This window comes from Sphaeramia orbicularis, chromosome 15 (genome assembly GCF_902148855.1).
Source record: "Sphaeramia orbicularis chromosome 15, fSphaOr1.1, whole genome shotgun sequence".
NCBI lineage: Eukaryota > Metazoa > Chordata > Actinopteri > Kurtiformes > Apogonidae > Sphaeramia > Sphaeramia orbicularis.
The window spans coordinates 36,708,728-36,734,365 of record NC_043971.1 but is presented as its reverse complement, the minus strand read 5'-3'; the positions used below and the strand labels follow the sequence as shown (position 1 = coordinate 36,734,365).

The following is a 25,638-nucleotide window of genomic DNA, read 5'->3' as shown; positions in this document are numbered from 1 at the left end:
ATGTTTGACACCTGTGATCTAAGAGAAACTTAGGTCATTATTTGCAAAGAGAATAAATTCCTTGATTTTGTGACTGGTATGCATTTTTCATTTTATGCTGACTGCACCTTTACTACATATAGTAAACTATTGTTCGTATTACTACAAGATTTACAGATTAGGTTTATTTTAAACATTATTAACATGCAGTAGAACTTTCAGTTTTTCGTTTAATATGAAACAATATGGTGCACAGAGAAACACATGAATAAAGTACATCTTCAGAAATATTGTCACATCAAACATTTTACTACAACATTTTTAAATAAAACCTTTTCTTGTTTGATTTAATTTACAGATGAACCATGAACAAACTGTTACAGTATGTTTTATACAGTGTATGGCATCAAGAAATGGAATATCATGAATAATCTTCTTCAAGCATGACCATTTTCTTCTTCACGCACGGCCACATTCACTTTTCAAAACATCTCCATCCTATGAAAATATTCTCTCAAAATATACAATAAGAAATTATAACTGTAAGAAATAAATACAACATTTGAATTCAGCACTGCGGAATATTCGTCTAGGCAGAAACACAGCAGTATCCTTTGAGTACAGGTCAACAGGTGTACATAGTATGTGCTGGAAAGCGCAAATTTTAAACAGTATAAGATGCGTAAGTAGGAAATGGCTGCTTCTTCGCCTTTGTATCATTTAGTGGATTAAAATGCAGGCATACGTGTTAAATACCATGAGAAATTCTGAGCGTGTTGGTCATGGGTTACTTTTGTAATTTGCGCTCCAACTCTTCGAAAACCTTTGCATTGATTTCGTCCACTTCATCTTCCACCTACAGTAAGAAACAGACATTTGTTTAGACAGAGTGACATGGGACATATTTTTAATATGTATCCAAGTATGACAAAAACCAAAATGCAGTAGTTGTATGTGCTAAGTCTGTAAGACTGGACTGACAAAAAATGCATCTAACAGTTCTTCTACCTTTGAGGCCAAAAGGAAAAATAACATTAAAATATATAGGGTTCCCACAGGTTTCTACAAGTTAAATTCAAGACTTTTTAAGACCTTTTTAAGACTACTTAAACCAGAATTTCATGCCTATTTCATTGCCACATTGGCAAAAATTCATAACTCCTAGAATTTAGGAAAATATATTTATTTACGCCAACGCCTTGATTCCCATTGTTCTGAGTCATTTGTCAGGGGGGGCTGCGAAGTTAGCTTTAACTGGTTCCTAATTTCCTGTCTCATCTGACTAGATGGACTCCCTCATGTGCCCCCACCCTACTGCATCTTTACAGACTGGAACTAAATGGACATCCATCAGTCCTGGTGGATGTCCATGGGAATGGATCTCTCCTTCACTGTGGTTCTCCGGAAGGTTTCTCTTTTTCCACTGGGTTTTTGGAGCTTTTCCTTTCGCCAAGAAGGAGGGTCTAAGGACGGAGGATGCCCAGGACATTAATCCATTCCCTTCTCCTACTGTTTATTTGACTGTTGTTTGTTTTCATATCCAACTAATTCTGTAAAGTCCTGTTTTTTTTATGTTATATACCTGTTGTGAAGCACATTGAGTCTGTTTTGTGCATGAAATGTGCTCTATAAATAAAGCTGAATTTCAATTTAATTTCAATATAATTTGTCGGGTTGCAGCTGAGTAGATTAACGTTACTTTCTTTGCTGCTTGAACGTTCCCAGACACATTTAAACACAATACAGCAAACAAGTTTATGGCAACATAATTTAAGACCTACCATATCAAATCTAAATATATTTTTTTAAAGTATTAAAAACAGATTTGTAAATTCAAGACTTAAGACATTTGAAGACCCTACAGGAACCCTGAATACAACACTGTGCACATGATATTTGAAGCAAGGTTACTGGAAGAAACCTACAAGTACCAAACATATTAATACAAACAAAAAGACACTATCCCATTGTGATAGCCACCTGCTCCACGTTTTCCACCTCAGGGATATAAAACTGCATCATGTTCTGAATGCCGTTCTTCAGGGTGACGGTGGAGCTGGGACAACCGGTGCAGGAACCAACTAGCTTCAGCTTCACCGTGCCTGCCTCAAAACCCTTAAAGATCACGTCACCTCCATCCTCCTGCACTGTAGGTCTTACAAGTAAGGAAACAAAAGCAGCACAAAGAGAAGTACAGTACTCTCAGTACAGATATCATTTACTGGCCACGGCACAAGAGACAGGAGAAGCAAATTAGCTAAATGTTATATACTCTTTGTGCAGAACATCAGTCGTTTTATACAGTCGCGGAAATATTATTAGACCATCAAAAGTCATCAAAAACAATGGTTATGTAATCAAGTATTAACTTGTGTATCATGTGACTAAAACAGACAGGAAAAAAAAACATGGAATGCCTAAAAGCACTGTTTTGGCCATGGATATTGATGTAAGAACTGAAGTGATTTTGGTTATTATCAAGAAAACATGGAAAATGGTTAGATATCAGCTCTGAAATTAAACTCTTATGAGCTACTTTTGTTGTTATCATTATATTTGCCTAAACAAATGTACATTTAGTTGTATCAGGCATTAAAATAAACAAGAAACTGGAGAAAACAAAGCCGGTTTAATATTTTTTTCCACGACTGTATGTCTGCTATGTTTCACTGTACTGTCCCTGAAACATAAATTAATAAATAAATAAACTAAATTTCACTCTTAAGTTTCTCTCACTATATATATATTTTACTGGCCTCTGACTTGATTAAAAAATAAATAAATAAATAAATAAATGACAAATCACTATCCAGATCATTTCAATAACAAATTGCTTGTGATCATAAATAAGCAAATGAACACCATGCAAATATTAACATCATCTGACAATTAATTCACAAATTGCATAAATAAGACTTGTTCCTCTATTTGATCTCAGGACAGGACATATTACTGTTACAGCCTTGGTTTATACCTGATCCTAGTGTCCAGAAGCTCTTTGATCAATGATACAATGTCATCATCATCTTCAGACAGAGCTACAAAACACAAAAGAGCTCGCGTGTTAATTTGCCAAATCTAAAGTGAACATATAAGAATCCAGTGGTGTGTTGCTTTACTCACTGCTTTCGCCGTGTACGGCTGTTGTTGTTGTTACAGGATCCCCACTCTCAAAGAAATTGGTAATAGCCTCCAGAGCGTGACGTTTGATGTCTGTCCAGTCCATGTCCTCATCTTCCTAACAGAGCAAGAAGATATAGAGTGTATTGCAATATCACTCCAATAATGGGTCAATCACAGGAACAAGTGGTTAGAGTTTATTTAATAGTTACCTTAGTAACAGTTATGAAGTCGGGGCCAAAAAACACACTTTTAACTCCTTCAATTTCAAACAAGGTCCTGAGGAAATCACGATATTAACAATCATTAAAAACATAGGAGGACAGCTGGGAGTGTGTGTTCACCGCTTCGATAGATTACAGTCAGTGATGATATATTTAATATCATTCCAAAGACCTGACAAAATGCAAGACATCCTTGAGACAAAAATATCAACATAGTGTATTCATGTAGTTTACTGTGTTTTTAAGACAGAATTTAGAAAAAAAAAAAAAAAGTTAAAATACAGCCAAATAGCCTGTCAGATATGCATTATGATTAAATCATTCTCTTCAATACGGTCTTCCCAATCACCAACCTCACATTCACGAAGCTAGAAAATATAAATCCCTTTGACATTTTGCCTGATAATTTAAATGATTATTCAAATAACTCCCAAAAATTCTTGAAATTAAGTTTCTCTTGATTAATAAATCAATCTAATGAAAACATTACACCTACCTTGATCCATAATCTCTTCATTTTTACACAAATAACATTAGTACAAATATAGCTGTAACTGAGAATCTGTCTACTATACTACATGTGTAAAAATAATAATAATCTATATTCACAGATTTAAGACTCAACGACTTTTTGTTGTCAGTTCGTGAGATGCACGGGAGATACTGTTTCTGTCTAACATTGCTATTTAAATGATATGCAATTTAAAAAAAGAGGGTAAATAGAATAAAAATAAACTGCTATGAAAGATAAACTACAAAAGAATATAAACATTATAAATTAAACCTATTTAGAATAACGGCGGTAATGCAATACAGTAGTGTGACGAAAGGTGAGGAGGTGCATAATGGAACACAACAGCAGCAGATGTGACAAAAGTGTAATGTGAAATAAAGTGCAGAAGACAGTCTGCAGCAAATGTGGTAAATATCATAAATTGTAACTACTAAGTATTTTGTGTGCAAAAAAAAAAAAAAAAAAAAAAAAAGAGTCTAGAAGGAGCAGTATTTGTATATGGGCTCTTTACTAAAGCAGCCCCATGCACTGACAGGGACAAACTATAAGTCTATATTTGTTGTACTATTTATTACTGCATATTGGAAAAAAAAACAAAAAACACACCTGGCTAAAGATGAACTTTCAGCTGAGCTTGGAGAAGGAAAATCAAGTGTCCCACTTCCTAGGACAGGTTTACCAGGGAGGAACTTCAGGCTTCTTGGGTTTGGAGTGTCTTGTGTCTGGATGGACAGGTTTCTAACTGAGAGGTATTGTTAAAGAGTTTAGTATTACAAATATTTTGTTGACGACATAGAAAAAAAACATTTGGAATAGGATGACAATGAGTGAAGGTTTCTCACTAGTGCAGTATGTGGTTTCCGTCCCTGACTTAAGTCTTCTGAGACTCTGGGCCGTGCACTGCGTGTGGTACAATGTTATTGGCTTGTCTGGAACCCTGAATTTGATATGAACAAATATTAGTCATTTTGGGACATTCATTCATTTCATGGGGAGAATCTATATTATAAAAGGGAAGTGGACTCTGTGAATGTGTCTCGGACATCACACAAAATCCAGACAGAGCTGACTGCTGCAGTTTGGTATACTTATGTATTTTTGGTCAAGGAAGAGACTAACAAAAACAGCAAGTTGTTGGACCAATATTTTAGGAGCTATTAGTCATTTTGGAATACAATAGCGTTACAATCATGTTGCTATGCCCAGAATCACATGAAAGACATGACGATGTTTTATAACCCTAAAGAAATACAGTGGACATAAACGGAAAATAAGAACCACGGTTATTATGATCTTGTATTGATAAAGTGCCTTTCCAGCTGTTTTACATTTTAAATAGCCGCAAACATAATGTAACTGAAAACAGAACATTTGCTTAAACAGGAACTTGACAAGTGTTAATGGCTTTTTCAGTCATATCTTCGTCCTTTTCAGTCAAATGCACCGTTTACAAAATGAAAACAGAAATATACACCTGTCTTTAAACAACAGTAATGGATGAAGCAGAAATGCACCTTTTCTTTTTCTGATTTTATGGTACCTTTTCGCAGAAACATGACTGGTATTAGTTTGAGCTCAAGAGTTTACTTAAAACTTGACGTGGGACCTCGAAGGGTGAGTAGATTACACTGGGTTACAAAAAAATGTTTTTTGCAAGTTGTCTACGTTTTTTCAACTGAATTAGGACCATTTTACACTGCTAAATCCAAAAATGACATCTGGTTTTCTCAATCAGGTCAGGTTTTTTGGCTAATTTGATTTTGAAAAATTAGATCTTCTCAAAAAATTGATTACATTTAATTACATTAATACCAAAATAAGATTGGTAAGGGCACTTTATGAAACTTGTGACTTGACTCCTGTTAGGTACAATGGTGTATTCACCGCAGATGTAGCAGAATACATCTGGCTTATTTTTGCAAGATCGTCTAGTCGAAGCCATTTCATTCACCTGTAATATTAAAAAAAACCAATAATCATGAATTGGCAAAAGTAAAATCTTCAGAACTCGTTTATTGCAAGAAATATGAAAGAATTTTGTATCATATGATGTGAAAATGGCCATAAATGTAAGCAAAAATGTTAAAAAGCCAATATGTAGCATAGTTCAGAAAGTTGACCTGATTGAGCAAAATTAATGTGATTTTGGATTCAGCACACCAAAATTATCCTAAATCAGCTCAAAAAACTTAAACAATAAATTTGTTGTTGACCAGTGTTATCGATGCATGATGTAATTGGCCAAAAAAGTTCAAAAGTTCAAGGGTACTGTATTATACTTTGCTTCCTTTTCAGTTTCCATTTGATTGTAAATTTAACCTGAACCAAAATCCAAAAGTTATTTCCACAGCACCCTCCCATTTGGTTTTTATTCTGGGAAACAAAGGATAAACAGTATCACCATCAACACCAATCTCAGCTAACATTAGCTAACTAACGGTGGCTAACTAACAGCAGCGAGTCCGTGGTATCAGCAAAATTAGACACAAAGTTTATCATTATACTCAACATGCCCCCAGCATTATAGATACTCAATAATGATGTAGATAACCTCCAAAAGAAGTTCGAGTTGAATAGTCAGGCTGAAAAAGGTGTTGACTGTTCTGTCGCAGTTAACAAATTAGCTTTGCATAGTGTAAAGCCTGAGAAAAAAATTTAAATGGTCAAGGTTCCGATTTACACAAACAAGAATATGTTAACACACACCATAGTTCCATAGAAAAGTTCACACACTAGTGTTCATACCTGATTTGAGCCGAATTTCTTGCCCGGAGTAGGCGCTGAAGACCCCATCTCATATGAGCAGCCATTTTGTTTGTTTTGGAAATGAGCGGCTCATGTGGACCATAGGATGTTGACGTCACGACGGCCTCTGTTTCTTCTTCGTTTGTAATGGTAGTTGTCAATCTACTTCCGGGTGAAACACTGCCGTCTTCCGATCTGGTTTTATACGACAAGTATATCAACTTTCTGATCTTTGTGGCAGCTTCAGAAAACAAAATGAGTAGAAAACACTGCCGATGTTATTATTATTACACGGATTAACATCACTTTAAATTTCCAGTATTTCTTAATTCATCTATCGTAGTTCTTCTGACAATAAATCACAATCCACTTCTTCCTTGTTTCTGTAATATTCACACGATAGTAGAGTTTTTATTATTATTATTATTATTATTATTATTATTATTATTATTATTATTATTATTATTAATGGCACAAAGCAAATTTACAGAACAAGAATGGGATAAACATTACAAAAGAGAAATACAGAAATACATTTGAGATATGGTGGAATGATTAAACACAACTATTACAACTATCAGAAACAAAAAACAAACAAACAAACAAAAAAATAATAATTTTTAGACATTTGAGGTGTAATGAAAGTATTGAAGCAGAAAGAAAAATAAATAACTAAATCAGACTGGACAATAGAGCACAAAGGACTTGGCAAGATATAATTAAAACAGCAAGGATTTAGATAAACTAAAATAAAGTTTTCACACGATAGTAGAGTGTGTGTAAGAGGAGGTTTACATGATGGAAACGACACACATAGCATCAGTACAGTATTCCCAGTGACTAATTTATTTTAACTTGTGATGGAAGGTGATAAAAACTGTCCAATTGCCAGGAGAAAAGTGCAAAAAGCTAGTTAGTTAGTTAGTTAGTTATTATTATTATTATTATTATTATTATTAGTAGTAGTAGTAGTAGTAGTAGTAGTAGTAATAATAATGATTTATATCCATATAGCCATCAAGTTCCACCAAAATGGCTCAACTTCTTCAAAGTAAAACTGAGCTCCAGTGTGTTCCCCTCCCAGCTCACGTCACAAACTATTCAAGGACTTCAGATGATACAAACCTAATTCAGTTCATGACCCTGGAGGATAACTTTGTGTCCCTTTCTGTTCCTGGAGGAATTAGTTAACTGGAACCAGGACTATGTTCAAACATGAAATATAGAGTAAACAATGTCAAATCCTCTTCCTGGTCCTTCTACTGCCTGGTTGTTAGAGCTGGTATCCCTGCCCATTAGATCACCCAAGCTTATAATTGATCTTTCTAGGCCTGTCTATTGTCATTCTTAACAAATAATGCTTTTACTAAGCAACTCCAAACAACCAAGGTAGCTCATCTGGGGTTTCCTCTTGTATAAAAGCCATAAAAACTCAGTCAGTGTGCCACTTCCTGTTTTACCAGTCTGGAACTGATAGTAACCCAGTAGAAAAAAATGCTTTAATCAACACTATGGCTTAGCTGAAAATATGAATGACTGGATTTTACTAATAACTACTAGTCAGTGATAATACATCTTTAACAGAATGTCAAACATTAACTCAGTGAATGACTAATGTTATTGGTCATTTTTCCAATTCTATATTTTGGCTTTGATGGAATGAACAGTGAAGTCTACTATGTTGATTCTTTCACACCTTTTAACTAGACATACTACACTCTGATAATAGGGGTGTAAGAAAATATCAGTTCTGCTATATATCGCGATATTTCATTTCATGATACTGTATTGATATTAAAAAGTACTGTATTGATATTTTTAGGTATTTATTCAAATGCAGACATTGTTTTTAGGTTTTCTTTTGTATTTATTAAGCTCTTTTATTTATATATTATCATGGGTTTTTAGCTCTGTTGTTTGTATACTACAAAAGTAGTATTGTGATATTGCAGGTCATACATGCAGTTTTTTGACATTAACAACACTGCTCTGTTAAATAATGGTTATTTTAAGCATCCTAAAAGCACTTTTTACCGTCTGAAAGAGGCAGATGTTAGTTTCTTTGTTGGGCTTGCACAAAAATAATGTTACGATGTTGGATGATTCAGGAACTGTACACTATGCATTCTTTTCACAACTAATAGAATATGTACATTTGAGCAGGATCTTAAACTGTAATGAGTGTAAAACATATTTTTTTTTTTTTTTTTTTTTTGTGTTTTTTTTTGTACTGGTAAAGTAGCACATTACAACTTTATTTATCCAAATCCTGCACTTTAAGTTTTTACAGAGGAAAGTTTTGTGATAAAGCATTAGATCCTGTTCTGACCAAATAATAATTATTATTATTAATACTACTACTACTACTACTACTACTACTACTACTACTAATAATAATAATAATAATAATAATAATAATAATAATAAGTTCATTCATTTTCTGAACCTGCTTTATCCTCTCTAGGGTCATGGGGGTCGCTTGGAGCCTATCCCAGCTACATAGGGGTGAAGGCAGGGTACACCCTGGACAAGTTACCAGTTGATCACAGGGCTGAACATACAAAGACAAACAGTCACTCTCACAGACAATAAGAACACACAAACTCCACACAGAAAGGTCCAACCCCCATCGACTGGTGTTGGAATCAAATCCAGGACCTTCTTGCTGTGAGGCACTGGTGCTATCCACTGCACCACCATGTCGCCCATATAATAATAAGTGTTTGGGCATATTTCAGGTGTAATTAAATTTTTCCTGGGAATAATCTTTTTTAAAAAAGAAACAAATCAAACAAAAAAATATCGCCTTGTTAACAGGATTGTGATATATCGTGATATATCGTGATATATCATATCGTGATCCTAGTATTGTGATTTATATTGTATCACCATATTCTTGCCAATACACACCCCTATCTGATAGTTTGTTCTCTAATCACATATAAAGTTCTGTTCAGATCAGTTTGTCCATAGCTTAATCTTGTTTTGACAATACAAAGTCGTGATTACTAAATAAAAAGGCACAGATTTAATGAGGACAGTCACTTTTTAACAATGATACATTTACAGTAGTTGTTTGCTTTATTTTTAAGGTTAAATATGTAAAGAGAGAAGAAAGTCAGCTACAGAGGCCCATTTATGCAGTAATACTTTAGAGGTACTATTTTTTTTAACATGACATACAGGATTAAAAGGGTCAAACATAATCCAAATAATACAGTACATTTAATTTTGAAAATGCTGCTGTCCTTCACCATTGTTATACATGTTCTATCTGTAATTCCTTTTCAGTTGATAATGTGTCATTTGACAGCCCTTTATGGAGAAGGTAATTATTCAAATTTAGATTTATGATGTGTTTTACTACTGTTTTACATTCACTACACTCATAGTGACTCACAGCGTACTGTCTTGTCTTGTTCTGAAACAGTGCTCCAGGGCTAATTTTCCAGGTTTTTCCAAATACATACCTACTCACGAGCCTGGAGAGACAAGGAACAGCATATCTTTTAAAGAATTCAAAGCATGTCTTAACTAACAGATTATTCGACTTCTGCAAATGGCTGCACTGGTCTTGAACTTTCCCTCTTGTACTTTCCGGGAAAAAAAACATGAAGTACCTCTATGATTTTCTGTTTTGACAATTGAAATTTCAAAATCAGTGGAACACAAAGTTTTGGAACAGAACAAACAATACTGCAGCGTTAAGACGACCAGCCCTGTGTTTCCTCACATTTGTTCAGACAGAGTGAGGTGGTGCTCAAAGGAGTGGCAGTGAAAAAGACTCTCCCATAAAAGCGAGGCTGTGCTGTGGATGGTGGAACAGTCTAACCAAGTGGATCTGGATGTACCTGAGGAGCCTGAAGGACAGTTTCAGGTTATTAGTTACCTGTTATCCTCTGTTTGATTCACACAGATATGAGGATGACTCCATGAGGAATCTAAAAGACTCTCAAGACGTCCACCATCTGCTGTTTTAAGGATTTAAGATATCTCGGCTTTCGTTTTTACAACTTTAACACCAAGACATGGTGTTCTGGATTTTCTTCCCCATCATCCTCGCCCTGGTTTCTTTTGTTGGGACATGGGCCGTGTAAGTGACGTTGCTACTGCTTCAAAAAATGTCACATTTCAACCCTCATTTAACCTTAAAGTAATTTTCTCCTTATCAACATTATTGTTTTCTGAAAGTTGTTCATTTAAACTAACTTTTAGATTGTGTTTCTTTCACTCTGAGCATCCAAATCCAGCTCTTTTTATCATCCACAACTGAAATATTTAGCCAGTCATATCAGTTATTATGTGTTTTCCTGATAATTCATTATTTGTTTATTATCATGTATCTAAGACATTGTTTGCAGCGACTCATCAAGAACAATATTATCACATTCCTAATGTTTTATAAGCTACGGACCTGGAGGTTTCAGTGCTAATGCTGATAAGTGTTGAACAGAACATAACGCTATGCCACGACATCACTTTGTACTAGATTTATCATGTTCTTTCCTGCATGTAACATTTCTAGCTGAGATTTTTTACGCATATTAGCAGGAGTGGCTGTAAAAAGTTAATTTGATGATATGAAAGGAAGTGACTACACACCAGTATTTAATTCTGAGAAACATCACTTGCATGTCTTGACGATCGTCAACTTTGAAATATGCAATCAAACAAGTTTAAAACCACAAGGTGTGCACACAGGACAGCCAAGAAATGCCTGATGATCTAGCAGACGGCCTCTTGGTCTGAGTCATACATACCTGCAGATTAATCATAAACTCCTTCTGTTAAAATGTTGTGAGCTCCAGTCCAGTGCGCTGATGAAATGACAGAAAGAGCCCATGTTATTCTTGCTTCATTGTTGTTGTACTGAACATTTTATACATTACGTATTAGTGGTTGCTCAGATGATGGTGTCTGTTTGAGAGGCCTATATTTCACATCACAAACTTTTCATTCTTTTTAGTATCAGAAACATATAATTAACCCACAAAGACCCAGTGCTACTTTAGAAGAAGTTCCAAAATTATTTTTTTTCTTTGTATTTTTAACCTTTTTTAAGTGGCTTATCATCATTTACTCTAATATTACGCTCTGCATTTTACATTTTTGAATGAACATCAGGTATTTTTGGACATTTAATTCACTGATCATGATCGTGTTCTTTAAAGCTTAGAGTAAATTGAAAGGTTGTTAGATCAAAACAGAGAAAACTGAAGAAAAAGTATATTTTTCTGTAAATTCTATCATTAATTGAAGATAAAATAAGTGTCTTCATCCACTGTCACTGATCCAGCTTCATGGGTTTTACTGGTGAATCAGTGTTGTAGAAGATGACAGTGTTTCCACGGTAACTATGGAGCCTCTGAACATCCAAATGGGTCATATCTGATGATGACCATGAAAAGATGACAAACTGCATTTTACGCCAATAATTTACATGTGTTGATAGGATTAATGGATCAGCAGGTATTTAACATTTTATATCAGTAATTATTTTGGTTGCCAGTGGATGTTTGGGTCTTTATGGGTTAAAAACACTTCTATTTAAATTAGCTATTTATAAAGATCTGGAATGTCAATTTGTGCATTATCTTACATCCCAAATATCTATAAATGGATGGATTAGAATAGGAGTGTTATTAAATATTCCCTAAAGATGTGTTTTGTTGCAAGTAGAAGTTCTACCCTTTAAACACCTCAGAAAATGTGGTTTCAGTATCAAAACTATATTGAAAGTGTTAGTTATCGGGCATTTCATAAGAATACATTCAGGTCCTACCAATATTTATTTTTACTATTAACAGCACTGGTCTGTTAGGACAATACAAACAGAGTAGGAGACAAACACCGTACATAAGATACATTATTGGGTCTAAATGATGCTCACACGGAGTAAATGGTTCAGAAAATGGATGGATGGATGGATGTGAGATTCTATGAATTAATGAACAAACAGGTATTAGTGAAAGTTATGCTTATGAGCTCCAGTTTCAAAACACTGCCGACACATTCCAGTACATTCACTTTCCAGATTCCTTCTAGTGTCAGATTTATAATTCTGTTAAATAAATGTACATTAATCTGTGCACATACAGTATATAACAACATTTAACTGTATTTTTGAAAACATGAGGTAACCAGTGCTTTTGTCATCTGTTTTCCAATTCATCTTATTAAAGTATCAGCACATCTTATCTCTGAAGAAATAATAATAATTAAAAAAAAAAAAAAATCTAGACCAGAGTGGTAAAATATATGAGCTAAAATATATGGAAAATAGATAAAAAAATACCGAGCAAAACTGGTATTAGTGCACCAGAATGGAACATGACTGATTTTTTTTCCCTGTTAAAAGTTTTTTGGGGGAGTTTTTCCTCATTCAACGTAAGGACAAAGGGTGTTGTACATTGTACAGACAAAGGCCCTTTGATGTCAAAATGCATTTATATAACACTGATTTGATATAAACTGAATGTTCAGATTGCTTGTTTTTCTCCAGTCTAAAATGTAAAGAAGTGAAATTTCTAGTTATTGATAGGAAAAAAACAAAAAAAAAAAACAAAAAACAACTTACTAATAAAGAATATATGGTGAGTTGAGAGAGACAATCACAATCCATAAAAGACATGACAAACTCTGAAGCTGAAACTGAAGCACTGTGGTACTGTTTATCTTTCAAATGTTCATTGTGGTCAGTTTCAGATGCTGCAGCTCTTTCATAATTCATAGTTTGAGTTCTTGTTTGTTCAGTATTAATTTTCAACCTTGTAAATCCAAGCTGGACTGACTGTACATATCCTGACCAAGGAAAATAAAATTCTCACTTTGTGCAGTAATCTACAGGGTGGGGAAGCAAAATTTACAATGAACATTTAGTTTTTTCTCAGCAGGCACTACGTCAGTTGTTTTGAAACCAAACATATAATGATGTCATAATCATACCTAACACTATTATCCATACCTTTTCAGAAACTTTTGCCCATATGAGTAATCAGGAAAGCAAACGTCAAAGAGTGTGTGATTTGCTGAATGCACTCGTCACACCAAAGGAGATTTCAAAAATAGTTGGAGTGTCCATAAAGACTGTTTATAATGTAAAGAAGAAAATGACTATGAGCAAAACTATTATGAGAAAGTCTGGAAGATACTATTAAAGAAGAATGGGAGAAGTTGTCACCCGAATATTTGAGGAACACTTGCACAAGTTTCAGGAAGTGTGTGAATGGAGTTATTGAGAAAGAAGGAGGACACATAGAATAAAAACATTTTCTATGATGTAAATTTTCTTGTGGCAAATAAATTCTCATGACTTTCAATAAACTAATTGGTCATACACTGTCTTTCAATCCCTGCCTCAAAATATTGTAAATTTTGCTTCCCCACCCTGTACACCTGGCTTTTCTGCCTCCGTTATTAATAATATACATTATATAGACTAAATGTCATCTAAAATTAACGTTTATTTGCAACATAGTATAGCAAACTATTACATAACCAAAAACAAATTAATTTTAGCAAAAAAAAAAAAAAAAGTCTTCATTTTGAATGTCTGGGGTTGCCAGAAATTTGTGATGTTAAAATGGGGTCACAAGCCTAAAAAGGTTGGAAACCACTGATGTAAAGATATTCATTATTAGAGTTCATTATTTAAAAGAAGTGGCTATACGTTCTATCCAATGACGAGTCAGTGCTGGAGCTGTATTACAGCTAAAGTATATAAATACAATGTTCAGATAGATATAAAGCAGTAAAAAGTCCATTTACCTTGGCTGAGATAGAAGTATAAGGTAACTCAACGTGGAATTATCCTAATAATGTACGACAAAGCTGTTACTAAATACTTTATTACATTCTGCCACTGTCATTTCCAGTGGAACATGAGTGATTTCAAGGGTACTTGTGTCTTTTTTATGTTTCCAGATATGGCATTGCCTTGGCCAATGGTCATGTGTGTTCCCTTAGTGACTGGTGAGTTCAAGTCGTATGTTTTCCACACAGTTGATTATCAGCAGTTTGTCTTAAATCTAAACCATTTATCCTCAGGAGTGGAGAGAATTTCTGCAGAGAAAATCACTCAAGCTTCAACTGTTGTTTTGCTCCCACCATAAGGTACGGATACATACAGATATTTTCATTTACAGTGGAATTAAATTGTGAGGGTGCACTGAATAACTCAACTAATGATGTGGCCTCAGCTCCAGTGGAACCGGAACACCAGAAAATTCACTTTTTACAGCCACGATCAACGCTGGATCCTTTCTTTGTGAGTTTAAACCTGTTTAACCCTTTCATGTATGAATTATGAAAAAAAGCATCTAGATTTTTCTTTTTTTTTTTTTAGATTGATTTTATTACTCAAAATTAGGCTAAAGTTGAAATGCATTTAGAATAAAAAAATAAATAAATAGTTTTATTCAGAATATATGTAACCTCCCAGGAAAGTACAAGATTTGGCTTTTTTTAATTAAATAATTGCCTATATTGGAAACATTCAAATCAAACATCATGACAACAACAGTGCAACAGTTTTTTCAGATGCTTTTTTTTATGGAATGTCCTCTGCGGTAGACTTTTTTTTGTATAAAGCTGCGGACAAAAGTTAACTTTATGAGATCACAGAGCAGGCAAAATTCGCAAACTAAGATGATCCTTTTTTTCATTGTGTTGCTTAGGGTCTATATAGACTGCTCCCATGTGGTTTGGAGAATATTGCCTTTATAACCCTTTGGAAAGTGAGCTGAAACTATGTGTCCCCAAATGTGGACGTCATGCATGAAGGGGTTAAAGCGCATTGTACATCCTGTGAGTGATGTGTTATTCTAACTATTGATTTCCTCTCCAGTCCTGCTCTTCTGTTTGTTTCACCATGCCCATATCATGGAAAAACATTCACATCATTCAATGCTGAGCAAAGCTGCTCTGGTCTTCGGTGTGGTTGCAGCCATGGGGTCTTTTGCAGCCGGAAACTGTAACGTAAGTAGAGCACATTCTGATGGACATGTTTGAATATGTGTGGTGTCCTGCTCTACCGCATTTTATCAGAGTAATTCATCACAGTAAAAGAACAGTAAAGCTCTGACAGAACAGGACCTCATAATAAAATGTGAATAAAGCTTCCATTTGCACCTGTGCTGGGAGAGCAAACAAAGGTGGGAGAATGTGTGTTTAATGTCATCTGTAAAGATTTAGAGCACAAAGTTAAATGCAGGTCATGCACATTTTTCATTCATTTCAGCTCAGTATTCATGCTGTATATAAAACATACACCTGAAGCTGAAAGTGAGCATTTTCTTTGACTAAAACAACTTAAACAACACAACACCGACACTCGTACCACATATTTTACAATTTTGACTTTTGAAGATATTTGTATGTGACATCTTGTAGGTTGTATTTAAATATTTAAATACAAACTTCAAGAAGCAACATGAAACATGCACAGAAAGGTGCTCAAAATAGTGGCATTTTTAAATATTATAAAATGACATTATGATCGACAAAAGTTTGAATGCATGTGAAATGTGAATAAAAATACAATGCTATAATTTACAAATCTCATAAACCCACATTTTATCCATAAACTGCAAAAATGTACCATTTCAGGAGAAGAAATCACATAATTTTGGCAGCCATATTTGTCCAAAAATTGGGACAGGCCCATGTTTACTACTGTGTATCATCCCCTCTGCTTTAACAACAGTCCATAAACATGTGGGACCTACTACTATGAAGCCATGCTGTTGTAGTAGATGCAGTCGGCCTTCCATTAAAATGACATAGTCTGGATGGGACCATGTGTTGATTTAAAACCTGTAAATACCTTTCAACATTGATGGTGCTTTATCAGATGTTCAAGCGGCCCATTCCATAGACGCTGATTCACCCTCATACCATTAGAGATGCAGACATCCAGTATTTTGATTTTTGCCTTTATGCCAGACCATAAGACCAGAAGAATGCATGAGTTAAATTGGAAACAAAACAAAACCATGTGGTTGTAATGATCTGGATATTAAAATGTAACAACTACGGCTTTTTTTTTGTTTTGTTTTAGACTATATCACAGGTGTCAAACATGCGGCCCGGGGGCCAAATCTGGCCTGCCAAAGGGTCCAATCCGGCCCGTAGGAGGAATTTTTGAAATGCAAAAATTACACTGAAGATATTAACAATCAATGGTGTAAAAATCATTTTAATTCAGGTTCCACATACAAACCAATTAGATCTCAATTGGGTCAGACCAGTAAAATAGTATCATAATATCCTATAAATAATGACAACGGCAGATTTTATCTTTGCTTTAGTGTAAAAAAGTAAAACTACATGAAAATGTGTGCATTAACAAATTATCCTTTTTACAAAAAATGTGAATAACCTGAACAAATATGAACAACCTGAAAAGTATTAAGAGAATGTTCCTTTTGCTTTGTTTGTTTGTGAAACATCTTTGAGTGTCCAAAAAAGTGCTATATAAGTGTGTATTATTATTATTATTATTATTATTATTATTATTATTATTATTATTATTATTATTATTATTATTATTATTATCTGTAAATGCAATTTTACCAATATTCTGCCTGTTACTATATGTTTTGTGTATTTGTAATAATAATGTAAGTTGTTAAGCACATGTATGAATGATAAACTGATAAACTGAGGCAGAATATTGGTAAAATTGCACTTTTTTTGCATGTTTTTCTTAAGACATTTCAAGTTGTTCATGTTATTCAGATTTTTAAGGAAACGTTGTAGATGCCAAAATTATCCTAATGTAATTTTACTTCTTTTATTGTTATTATTTTACTGGTCCGGCCCACTTGAGATCCTATTGGGGTGAATGTGGCCCCTGAACTAAAATGAGTTTGACACCCCTGGACTAGATCATCTATTGGTAACACTTTTTGACACATTAGTGACATGAGATCACGTCAAATTTATTAAAAGATCAATACACACATTTTAGTTTTTCCTGTATGAAAAGATATTTTGTGACAATGTGATATATAAGTTGAGTGTTATAAACCTACAAACAGCTGTTGTGTGTCATGTTTCTTCTGGTTTTCATTCATTTCTGTCCTCCACAGCCGGGTTACCTGACTTTCCTACATTACCTGGGAGCTGCTGTTAGTTTTCTGTGCATCTGCCTCTACACGGTGCTGCTCACCGCTCTGACTGGGAAATGTCTGCTGACAGGATATGAAAAGTTTCTCTACCCCTTACGTATAACATTAACAATAACTCAAAGCATCGCCACCCTCTGCTGTATCCTTTCATAAAACATTGTGTTGTGTGTTCTGCCTGTTTGTGGTGACTCAATGACTAATGAAGGAGGTAAGACTGATTATAGTGTAGCTTATAATGAGACATTACAGTAACCTTCTTAAGAAGTGGTGAATGAGTAACGCTGTCTAGCAGCACCTATAGTCTTTGGCTCTGTTTACAAAGTGGGACAGGCCAAAACAGCCTACGTAACACCAGCAGATATGCACCATGTAGTCGGCTCTTATCACTGTGGAATGTTTGACTTCACATTTCCAGGATTTGACAATCATTGATGTAGGAGCTGAAACATCCTCACTGTAAGTGGATACTTTGTCACCCTCAAAGGAAACATGACAATGGATTCAGCTTCAGGTGGTTCATTCACGGGGTGTAAGGTCGAATCTAGCGTGATAGAATATAGCTACAAGAGGACACTTACATGAGTGCCAGGCATTCATCTACTGAGTACAAACTCCCCCCAAAACACCTCCACTCTGGTACACCAATACCAGTTTTGAATGGTATTTTAAAACTATTTTACATGTATTCTAGCCTATGTTTACCACTTTGGCCTAGGATTATTTTTGTTTTTATTATTATTATTATTATTATTATTATTATTATTATTATTATTATTATTATTATTATTATTATTATTATCATCTGCTTCAGAGATATGATGTGCTGATATTTTCATAAGATGAACTGAAAAGAGATGGCAAAAGTGCTGAGTGGCTAATGTTTTACAGAAATATGATTAAGTGTTGTTATATATGTGGCTCATTTCATAATTGCGGGTTCATTTCACATGGAGAAAGAAAACAAAATTTGGGAGAGTTTCTTTTTTATTTCATAGAACACACTTTAAATTTAACTTTTTAGTATTTGCTGAGCTTAAACCTGTAACATTTAAAATTTTTAATATGAAAAACAATGTAGTTGCAGAAAAGTTTGTCAACTCTGTTGCAGACAAATTGGGTACACTACATAAAATTAACAAATGTCACACAATTTAAAACACTGTTTTTCCTTAAAGATATTGTGTCTCTAAATCCATTAAGTAAATTTTTGGTCTGATTAGATAAAATCTTTTGTTTTGGAGTAAAAATATCAACACATTTAATTGACATGTTGCCGCAAGGGTGTGCATTTTCTGTAAACATATCTGTAAAAATGAATTAAATACTTTGAAATTTCATTTAGGAAGAATGGTAGTTAGGACACAGCTTCTAGTAAGTTTGTTAACAATAAAACATACCTGATAATTATTTTTTAAAGCAAAACCTTAAACAAACAGAGTTGACATGAATAACAGAGTTAACCGCTCATAGTTAAAAACAACAATAACATTTCTGCCAGACTCTGAAACCTTTAAAAACATTTAAAAATGTAGAAAGGATTTTTAATATCTTTCCTGACACAATTTGTGATATCATCTGACGCATTCACTCTTCTTTAGTTTAAGTTAGGACTTAGCCTAACTTATGAGAACATGGCCTAACTAGCCTAATGTCCCACGTCTTCATCAATGAGTTAAATTTTTCAAGAAATAAGTATTTATTAATAAAAGGTGCACTATACAACTACTTTGAAATCATATCAAACAAAGAAGACAGAGGTTTTGATAGAAGGAAGAGCAAAACAGGCTTGTGTTTAGAGTTACGGTGGGCATCATATCAATTATGGTGAGAACAAAAAGAGAACATTGTCCATTTAGAAGTCCAAAATTTTTACCAAAATCTGTTGCTAAAAAGTGCACCTTTATTTAAAGCCATGCGAAAATTACAGAATGCGCACTGGACAGTTCAGTTACATACTGTCACACTGACAACCCTAATAAAAAACACGTGTCTCAGTCTATCTGTGACTTACTGTACAGTTATTTTACAGAATATAATTATAAACTCATGGACCTTTGTAGCCATGTAATCACGTACTAATCTAACCTGGATAGCTGTGGTTCAGGGTCTGGTTGTGGACTTGGTGGTGGTTTAGGCTCTGGTTCTGGACTTGGTGGTGGTTCAGGGTCTGGTTCTGGACTTGGTGGTGGTTCAGGGTCTGGTTGTGGACTTGGTGGTGGTTCAGGGTCTGGTTGTGGACTTGGTGGTGGTGTCATCTCTGAAATTCTCTACCTTCCTGCGCTGCACCTCTGCTGAACCTCTCTCCAGTACCTGTGTTTTTGTCTTTGCTCCCTTTGACTCAGATCTGCCACTCTGCTTGTCTGCCCTGCACTTCTTCTTTTGTTCCATCTATCTCTGTCTTTTTGTGCATTTTCTGCTCTCCTTACAGAGTTGGCATCTTGCTTTCCCTGTATTGCCGTTGCCTTTCTGCCCCTGACAGCTTCATCTTCATCTACCTACAACATATGATTCAATTTCCTTAAACTGGAAAGTTATATCACTGATGTTCTCTTTATAGTTTATGAGTCAGCAACCATAATAAATGTGAATATATGTGTGTGTATTACTAAAGTAAAATACCTCAAAATACTCAGATAAGATTAGGAGCATTTGACTCTGTAAGTCACTATTAAGTGTCTGTTATCATTAAACCATTAACAGAGTTGACATAACAGAGTTGACATTTTCTTCCATTTTTGGCCTTAACTCCATGTGCTAGATGAAAATGAGACACCACATGGCATGTCTAAAAATAGAATTTTTATAGATTTTATCATATCATTGGTTTTTAAAGGTTTCATGATTGATTCACCATGATTTAACAATAACAGAGTTGACAAGTAATGAATCTACTATTGGTGAATCCTAAACATTTTGTACAAAATAATGGGAGAAGAAAAATGACATACCTTAGTGCCTTCAACATGTTTTCTGCCAGAGGAAGTGACATCACAATATGCAGGTCTCATGTTTTTATATGAATGCTTTGGAGATTTTTATGGAGTTTTATAACAGAGATAACAGAGTTGACCAGAACGTATAGACAGACAAAAAACATATTTATTTAATACTGAAATTTCAAACAATACAGACAAAAGATATTCTGTGCAATTGATTTTATTGATGTTATTAGAGTGAGCACAAAAAAATGAAAATTATATTAAATTATTTCATTGTTATTCAAGTTCAATGTATGAATCCTGAGCAGAAGACAGCCAATTGTGAATGGGGTGGGACTTCTTAGGCCAAGATTTTCTGTATACACTTTGTCAAAAATAAACAAAAAGCATTATTATTTGTTAAAGTTTGATTCAATTAGTAGTATTATTGAAAATAGGACCAATGGCCCTGTAGCTTAGCGGCCAAATGAAAAGCTTTGGGAAATGTATCCAGATGCCATTTATTATCACCCAGTTATGTGTATTTATTATGTTACAGAAATAGCCCATGTTTTGGTCATATTCCAATCAGATCTGTAAAAAATTCAAATTCCAATTTGATATCATTGATACTTACTGATTTATTGGATCAGTCCATTTCCTATCTGTTATAATGGGAAATTTTTCAAAGTGGCACCAAATCCAGAATCAGATCTGGATCGAAATAATTTCAATACCTTGTGTTGACATCATCATACAGAAGCTGTATACCAAGTTTGAAGTCAATCAGAACTGGAGTTTTGGAGAAGAAGACGATTGAAATTTTTTCCCCATAAGAGCACATGTTAAATTTTCCGTAAGTTCCTGGATCCAGAAGAAGATCCTGATCAGCATGTGGCCATTATGTTTAGGTCATCTCCCCATCAGGGCTGGACTGTAGAAATTTACACTTGATATCATTTATATTTACTGAGTTATTGCATCGATCCACTTCCTATCTCTTATGATGGGGAAATTTTTCAAAGTCGCACCAAATCCAGAATCAGATCCGGATCCAAATAATTTCCCTTCATAAAGAAGCTGTATACCAAGTTCGAAGTCAATCAGAATTGTAGTTTCAGAGAAGAAGACGATTGAAAGTTTTGTAACTGATGACAGACGCTGCCGCCGGACGCCGCATGACGACAATAGCTTACAGCCTGTCGGCCGGTAAGCTAAAAACTGATTCAATAAAGATTTGTCTTTCTGTGCTGCAGATGGGTTAATTGCGTTAAAATTTTTAATCAGATTAATTATGATGATATATTAATCTGCGTTAACACTTTAATTTTGACAGCCCTAATTAATACTAATATTAATTCTCATTAATTCATACAATTTCACATCCATCCATCCATGTTCTGAATTTTCTGAGGGTCACTAGAGCTTACCCTGACACCCTGGATGAAACATGGTGTGTCTACTATAATCATTTTTAGCTTACCAGCCGACAGGCCGTAAACTATTGTTGTCATGCGGCGTCCGTTGGCGTCGGCATCGTCTGTTGTCTGTTACAAAAATTTCAATTGTCTTCTTCTCCGAAACTGCAATTCCGATTGACTTCAAACTTGGTATACAGCTTCTTTATAATGATGTCAACAAAAGTTAGTGAAATTATTTCAATCCGGATCTGATTCTGGATTTGGTGCGACTTTGAAAAATGTTCCCATTATAAGAGATAGGAAGTGGATTGATCCACTAAATCAGTAAGTATCAATGATATCAAGTTGGAATTTGAATTTTTTACTGATCTCATCGGAATATGACCAAAACATGGGCTATTTCTGTAATATAATAAATACACAGAACTGGGTAATGATCAATGACATCTGGATACATTTCCCAAAGCTTTTAATTTGGCCGGTAAGCTATAGGGCCATTGGTCCTTTTTTTCCTTTTTAATTCTGGTCATTTAAAGAACACCAGCCTCCAGTGCAGTAATGGGAGACAAAATCCACTGTTGCTTTTTTGTGGAATTATATTTATCAGTTAACCTGAAGAATCGCACTAGTCTGGATGTTCTAGAGTTACAGGATTTAAGTTATTTCTGTTTGTGCTGAGCTCTTTTGGAGGAGCTGAAAGGTAAATTAAGAATATGGAAAAGATAGACCTCAGCAAATATGTACTTGAGAGATACGACTAGGATGTCTGCAGCTATATTTGCTCTGGTGTTAGCCTCTAAATACTTCTATTCTAAGTGGTTTGTAAAGGGATCTTTTAATAGTCAGTATGAACGGGAGGAATGGTCAGTACAAGTTCAATCTGCCTCAGTGATCCTGCAAACAGACAAAACTGAACCCTTCCAAATAGTTACAGTTTTTATCTCAGTCACCAGTGACGTAACATGGAGGCACCAGTTTAGCAGCTGACTAATATCACAGATAAGGCAATGATGCTGATACAGTCAAAAATCTTATCATGGTCAATATTTTCATGTCAGTCAGTATCTATAATTATCACTACAAATATCAAATAATTATGCTTTTCGAGTTTAAAGGCTGATTTGTGCTCCTGAGTGAAAATTCATATTTTTTTTCTGAAATGCATTTTTGCTTTAACCCATAAAGACTTTTGTGTCAGTTCCCATATGACATTTTCTCTATATTTAACCTTTCTTAATTGATTTATCACCATTTATTATCATATCATCAACTGTATCTAGCATTTTATCAGTATAAATCATGTATTTTTCTGTATTTAATTCACTGATCATGTAGATGTTTATAAAAGCTCAGATTAAAGTCAATCAAAAACTGAGAAAACTGCAGAAAAAGTGACTTTTTCAGTAAAACATATCATTAACTGAACATAAACCAAATATTTTCACCCACTGTCATTGATTTCAATGGGTTTTACTTTTGAATCAATGTTGTAGAAGATTACAGTGTTTCCACGGTAACTACGAACCCTTTGAACGCCCAAATGGGTCATATCTGATGACCATGAAAAGATGGCAAACTCTATTTTACACCAATTATTTACATGTATTAACAGGATTAGTGGATCTACAGGTATTTAACAGTTTAGATCAGTAGATGCTTTTAGGTGTTTGGGTCTTTAGGGGTTAATACTGTTTACATTTTTGCTTCATATCCCAGTTGTACATACTACAAATACTGACAAATGCATATGTATGTGGTCATGCATTTCAGAAAAATATATGAATATTGCAGAAGCTGTATGGGATCATGTGGACAGAGAAAACGATAAAAAAAACAAAACCATGAAAGCCTTTGGAACATTCTGAAGGTGTGTAATATATAACAGAGGATTATTTTAGAAAACGTCTAGCCTAGGGGTGTCGAACTCATTTTTTTCCGGGGGCCACATTCAGCCCAATTTAATCTTAAGTGGGCAGGACCAGTCAAATAATAGCATGACAGCCAATAAATAATGGCAACTCCAAATTGTTTTAGTGCAAAAAATAACATTCAGTTATGCCAATATTTACATTTACAAACTATCCAAACAAAAAGGATGTGAATAACCTGAAAAAAAAAAGGAATTTGTTAAGAAATATAACTACAATTTTATCAATATTCTGCCTCAACTTATCATTTATACATTTGCATTATAGGTCAGATCTACAAAGGCACAAAATATTTAGTAACAGGCAGAATATTGTTAAAATTGCACTTAATTTTCTTTAGACATTTCAGGTTGTTCATATTTGTTCAGGTTATTCACATTTTATTGTTACAGGACAGTTTGTTTTTATAAATATTCTCATAATTTATTTTTTTTTGCACTAAATCAAAGAGAAAAAAATGGTGCTGTCATTATTTATAGGTTATTATGATATTATTTTTGAGTTTGATGCCCTAACTTGCACTTTGCAAATTCATCCCACGGGTCGGATCTGAACCTTTGGTGGGCCGCATGTTTGACACCTGTGATCTAGACAGTTGAGCCAAAAGTGTTAAAGACGTACTGAATCCAAGTGGAGGTCACACAAAATACTGACTTTACCTGCAGAAGCTCTTTAGCTCTGATCTGTGTTTTTTTTTTGTTGTTTTTTTGGGAGTGTGCGTGTGTGTTTTAATACTGGGCATACATTGCATGCATATTTCCTGTTAGACATGAAGACACACACCCATTACAGCACTGCAAATACAACAGCTGCACAGTACTATAATATAAGGAAGTAACAATGATCATATCAGTGTTAAGTCTCATAGATATAGTTGTTTCATTTTCCAGGCATAATTACAGCCAACCTTAAAAGCTGAAGCTCTACATCCTTAACCTGAGATCTTCCAGATACTATTCTGTTTACCCAGGACCAGTACCGGTACCTCCACCTGTCTGCTGTATTCGAGTGGATGCTCAGTATCAACCTGGAGCTGTTTGAGCTCAGCTACGCCGTAGAGTTTTTATTCTTCTCCTCCTTCATGATATCAAATCTGGTGGGTGAAAGAGACGAACAAAAGCCGTTGATAATGCCGATGTCCTGACATGAGAGAGCCACGGTCCGGCAGACAGACGGAGGATGGACACAAGGACTAAGAGAAGTTTCTGCAAAGACAGTGTCCGGACCGTGGCTAGAACATCCATAGTTTTTGTATTTTTAATCCCTTTCTGGATAGAGGGATGGAACTGTGATATGCAACATCGCAGACTTGACACTTTCCCCCACAATCCCACACTTTTAAACTGTGTAAATATTTTTTTTTTCTGGGTGTTTGGGATCTTTGGGTAAAAATCTCAGTCCACCATTTGTTATTTATTAAAAAGAAAAGGATTGAACAAGAAATGAACAAAACAGTGGTATTGATCCTATGCCAACAGAACAAGAACATTTGGCTTTTTTTTAAATTTACGCTTCACTTTAGTAAAACAGCACATGTACCTATAACTGATGATGATGATAAATCTTAAGGTTTATATTAACCCATAAAGACCCAGTGCTACTTTTATGGCAGTTCACAAATGATTTTTTTTTTATATTTAACATTTCCTAAGTGATTGAA

The 25,638-nt window shown here is 34.6% G+C and overlaps 2 protein-coding genes across 2 annotated transcripts; one reads left to right on the top strand and one right to left on the bottom strand.

The window, feature by feature from the left end:
- Positions 1 to 191: 191 nt before the first annotated feature.
- On the bottom strand, positions 192 to 6,716 carry LOC115433718 (NFU1 iron-sulfur cluster scaffold homolog, mitochondrial). The gene is made up of 8 exons (XM_030155181.1): positions 6,583 to 6,716; positions 4,680 to 4,774; positions 4,444 to 4,579; positions 3,312 to 3,378; positions 3,103 to 3,217; positions 2,954 to 3,017; positions 1,960 to 2,134; positions 192 to 835 (listed from the first exon to the last, which is right to left on the bottom strand). The coding sequence occupies exons 1-8, from the start codon at positions 6,645 to 6,647 to the stop codon at positions 767 to 769; spliced, it is 786 nt and encodes a 261-aa protein (XP_030011041.1). The 5' UTR covers positions 6,648 to 6,716; the 3' UTR covers positions 192 to 766.
- Positions 6,717 to 10,258: 3,542 nt separating this feature from the next.
- LOC115433761 (transmembrane protein 150A) lies at positions 10,259 to 25,638 on the top strand. The gene is made up of 7 exons (XM_030155246.1): positions 10,259 to 10,675; positions 14,506 to 14,553; positions 14,629 to 14,694; positions 14,781 to 14,848; positions 15,428 to 15,558; positions 17,673 to 17,850; positions 24,929 to 25,638. The coding sequence occupies exons 1-7, from the start codon at positions 10,611 to 10,613 to the stop codon at positions 25,120 to 25,122; spliced, it is 750 nt and encodes a 249-aa protein (XP_030011106.1). The 5' UTR covers positions 10,259 to 10,610; the 3' UTR covers positions 25,123 to 25,638.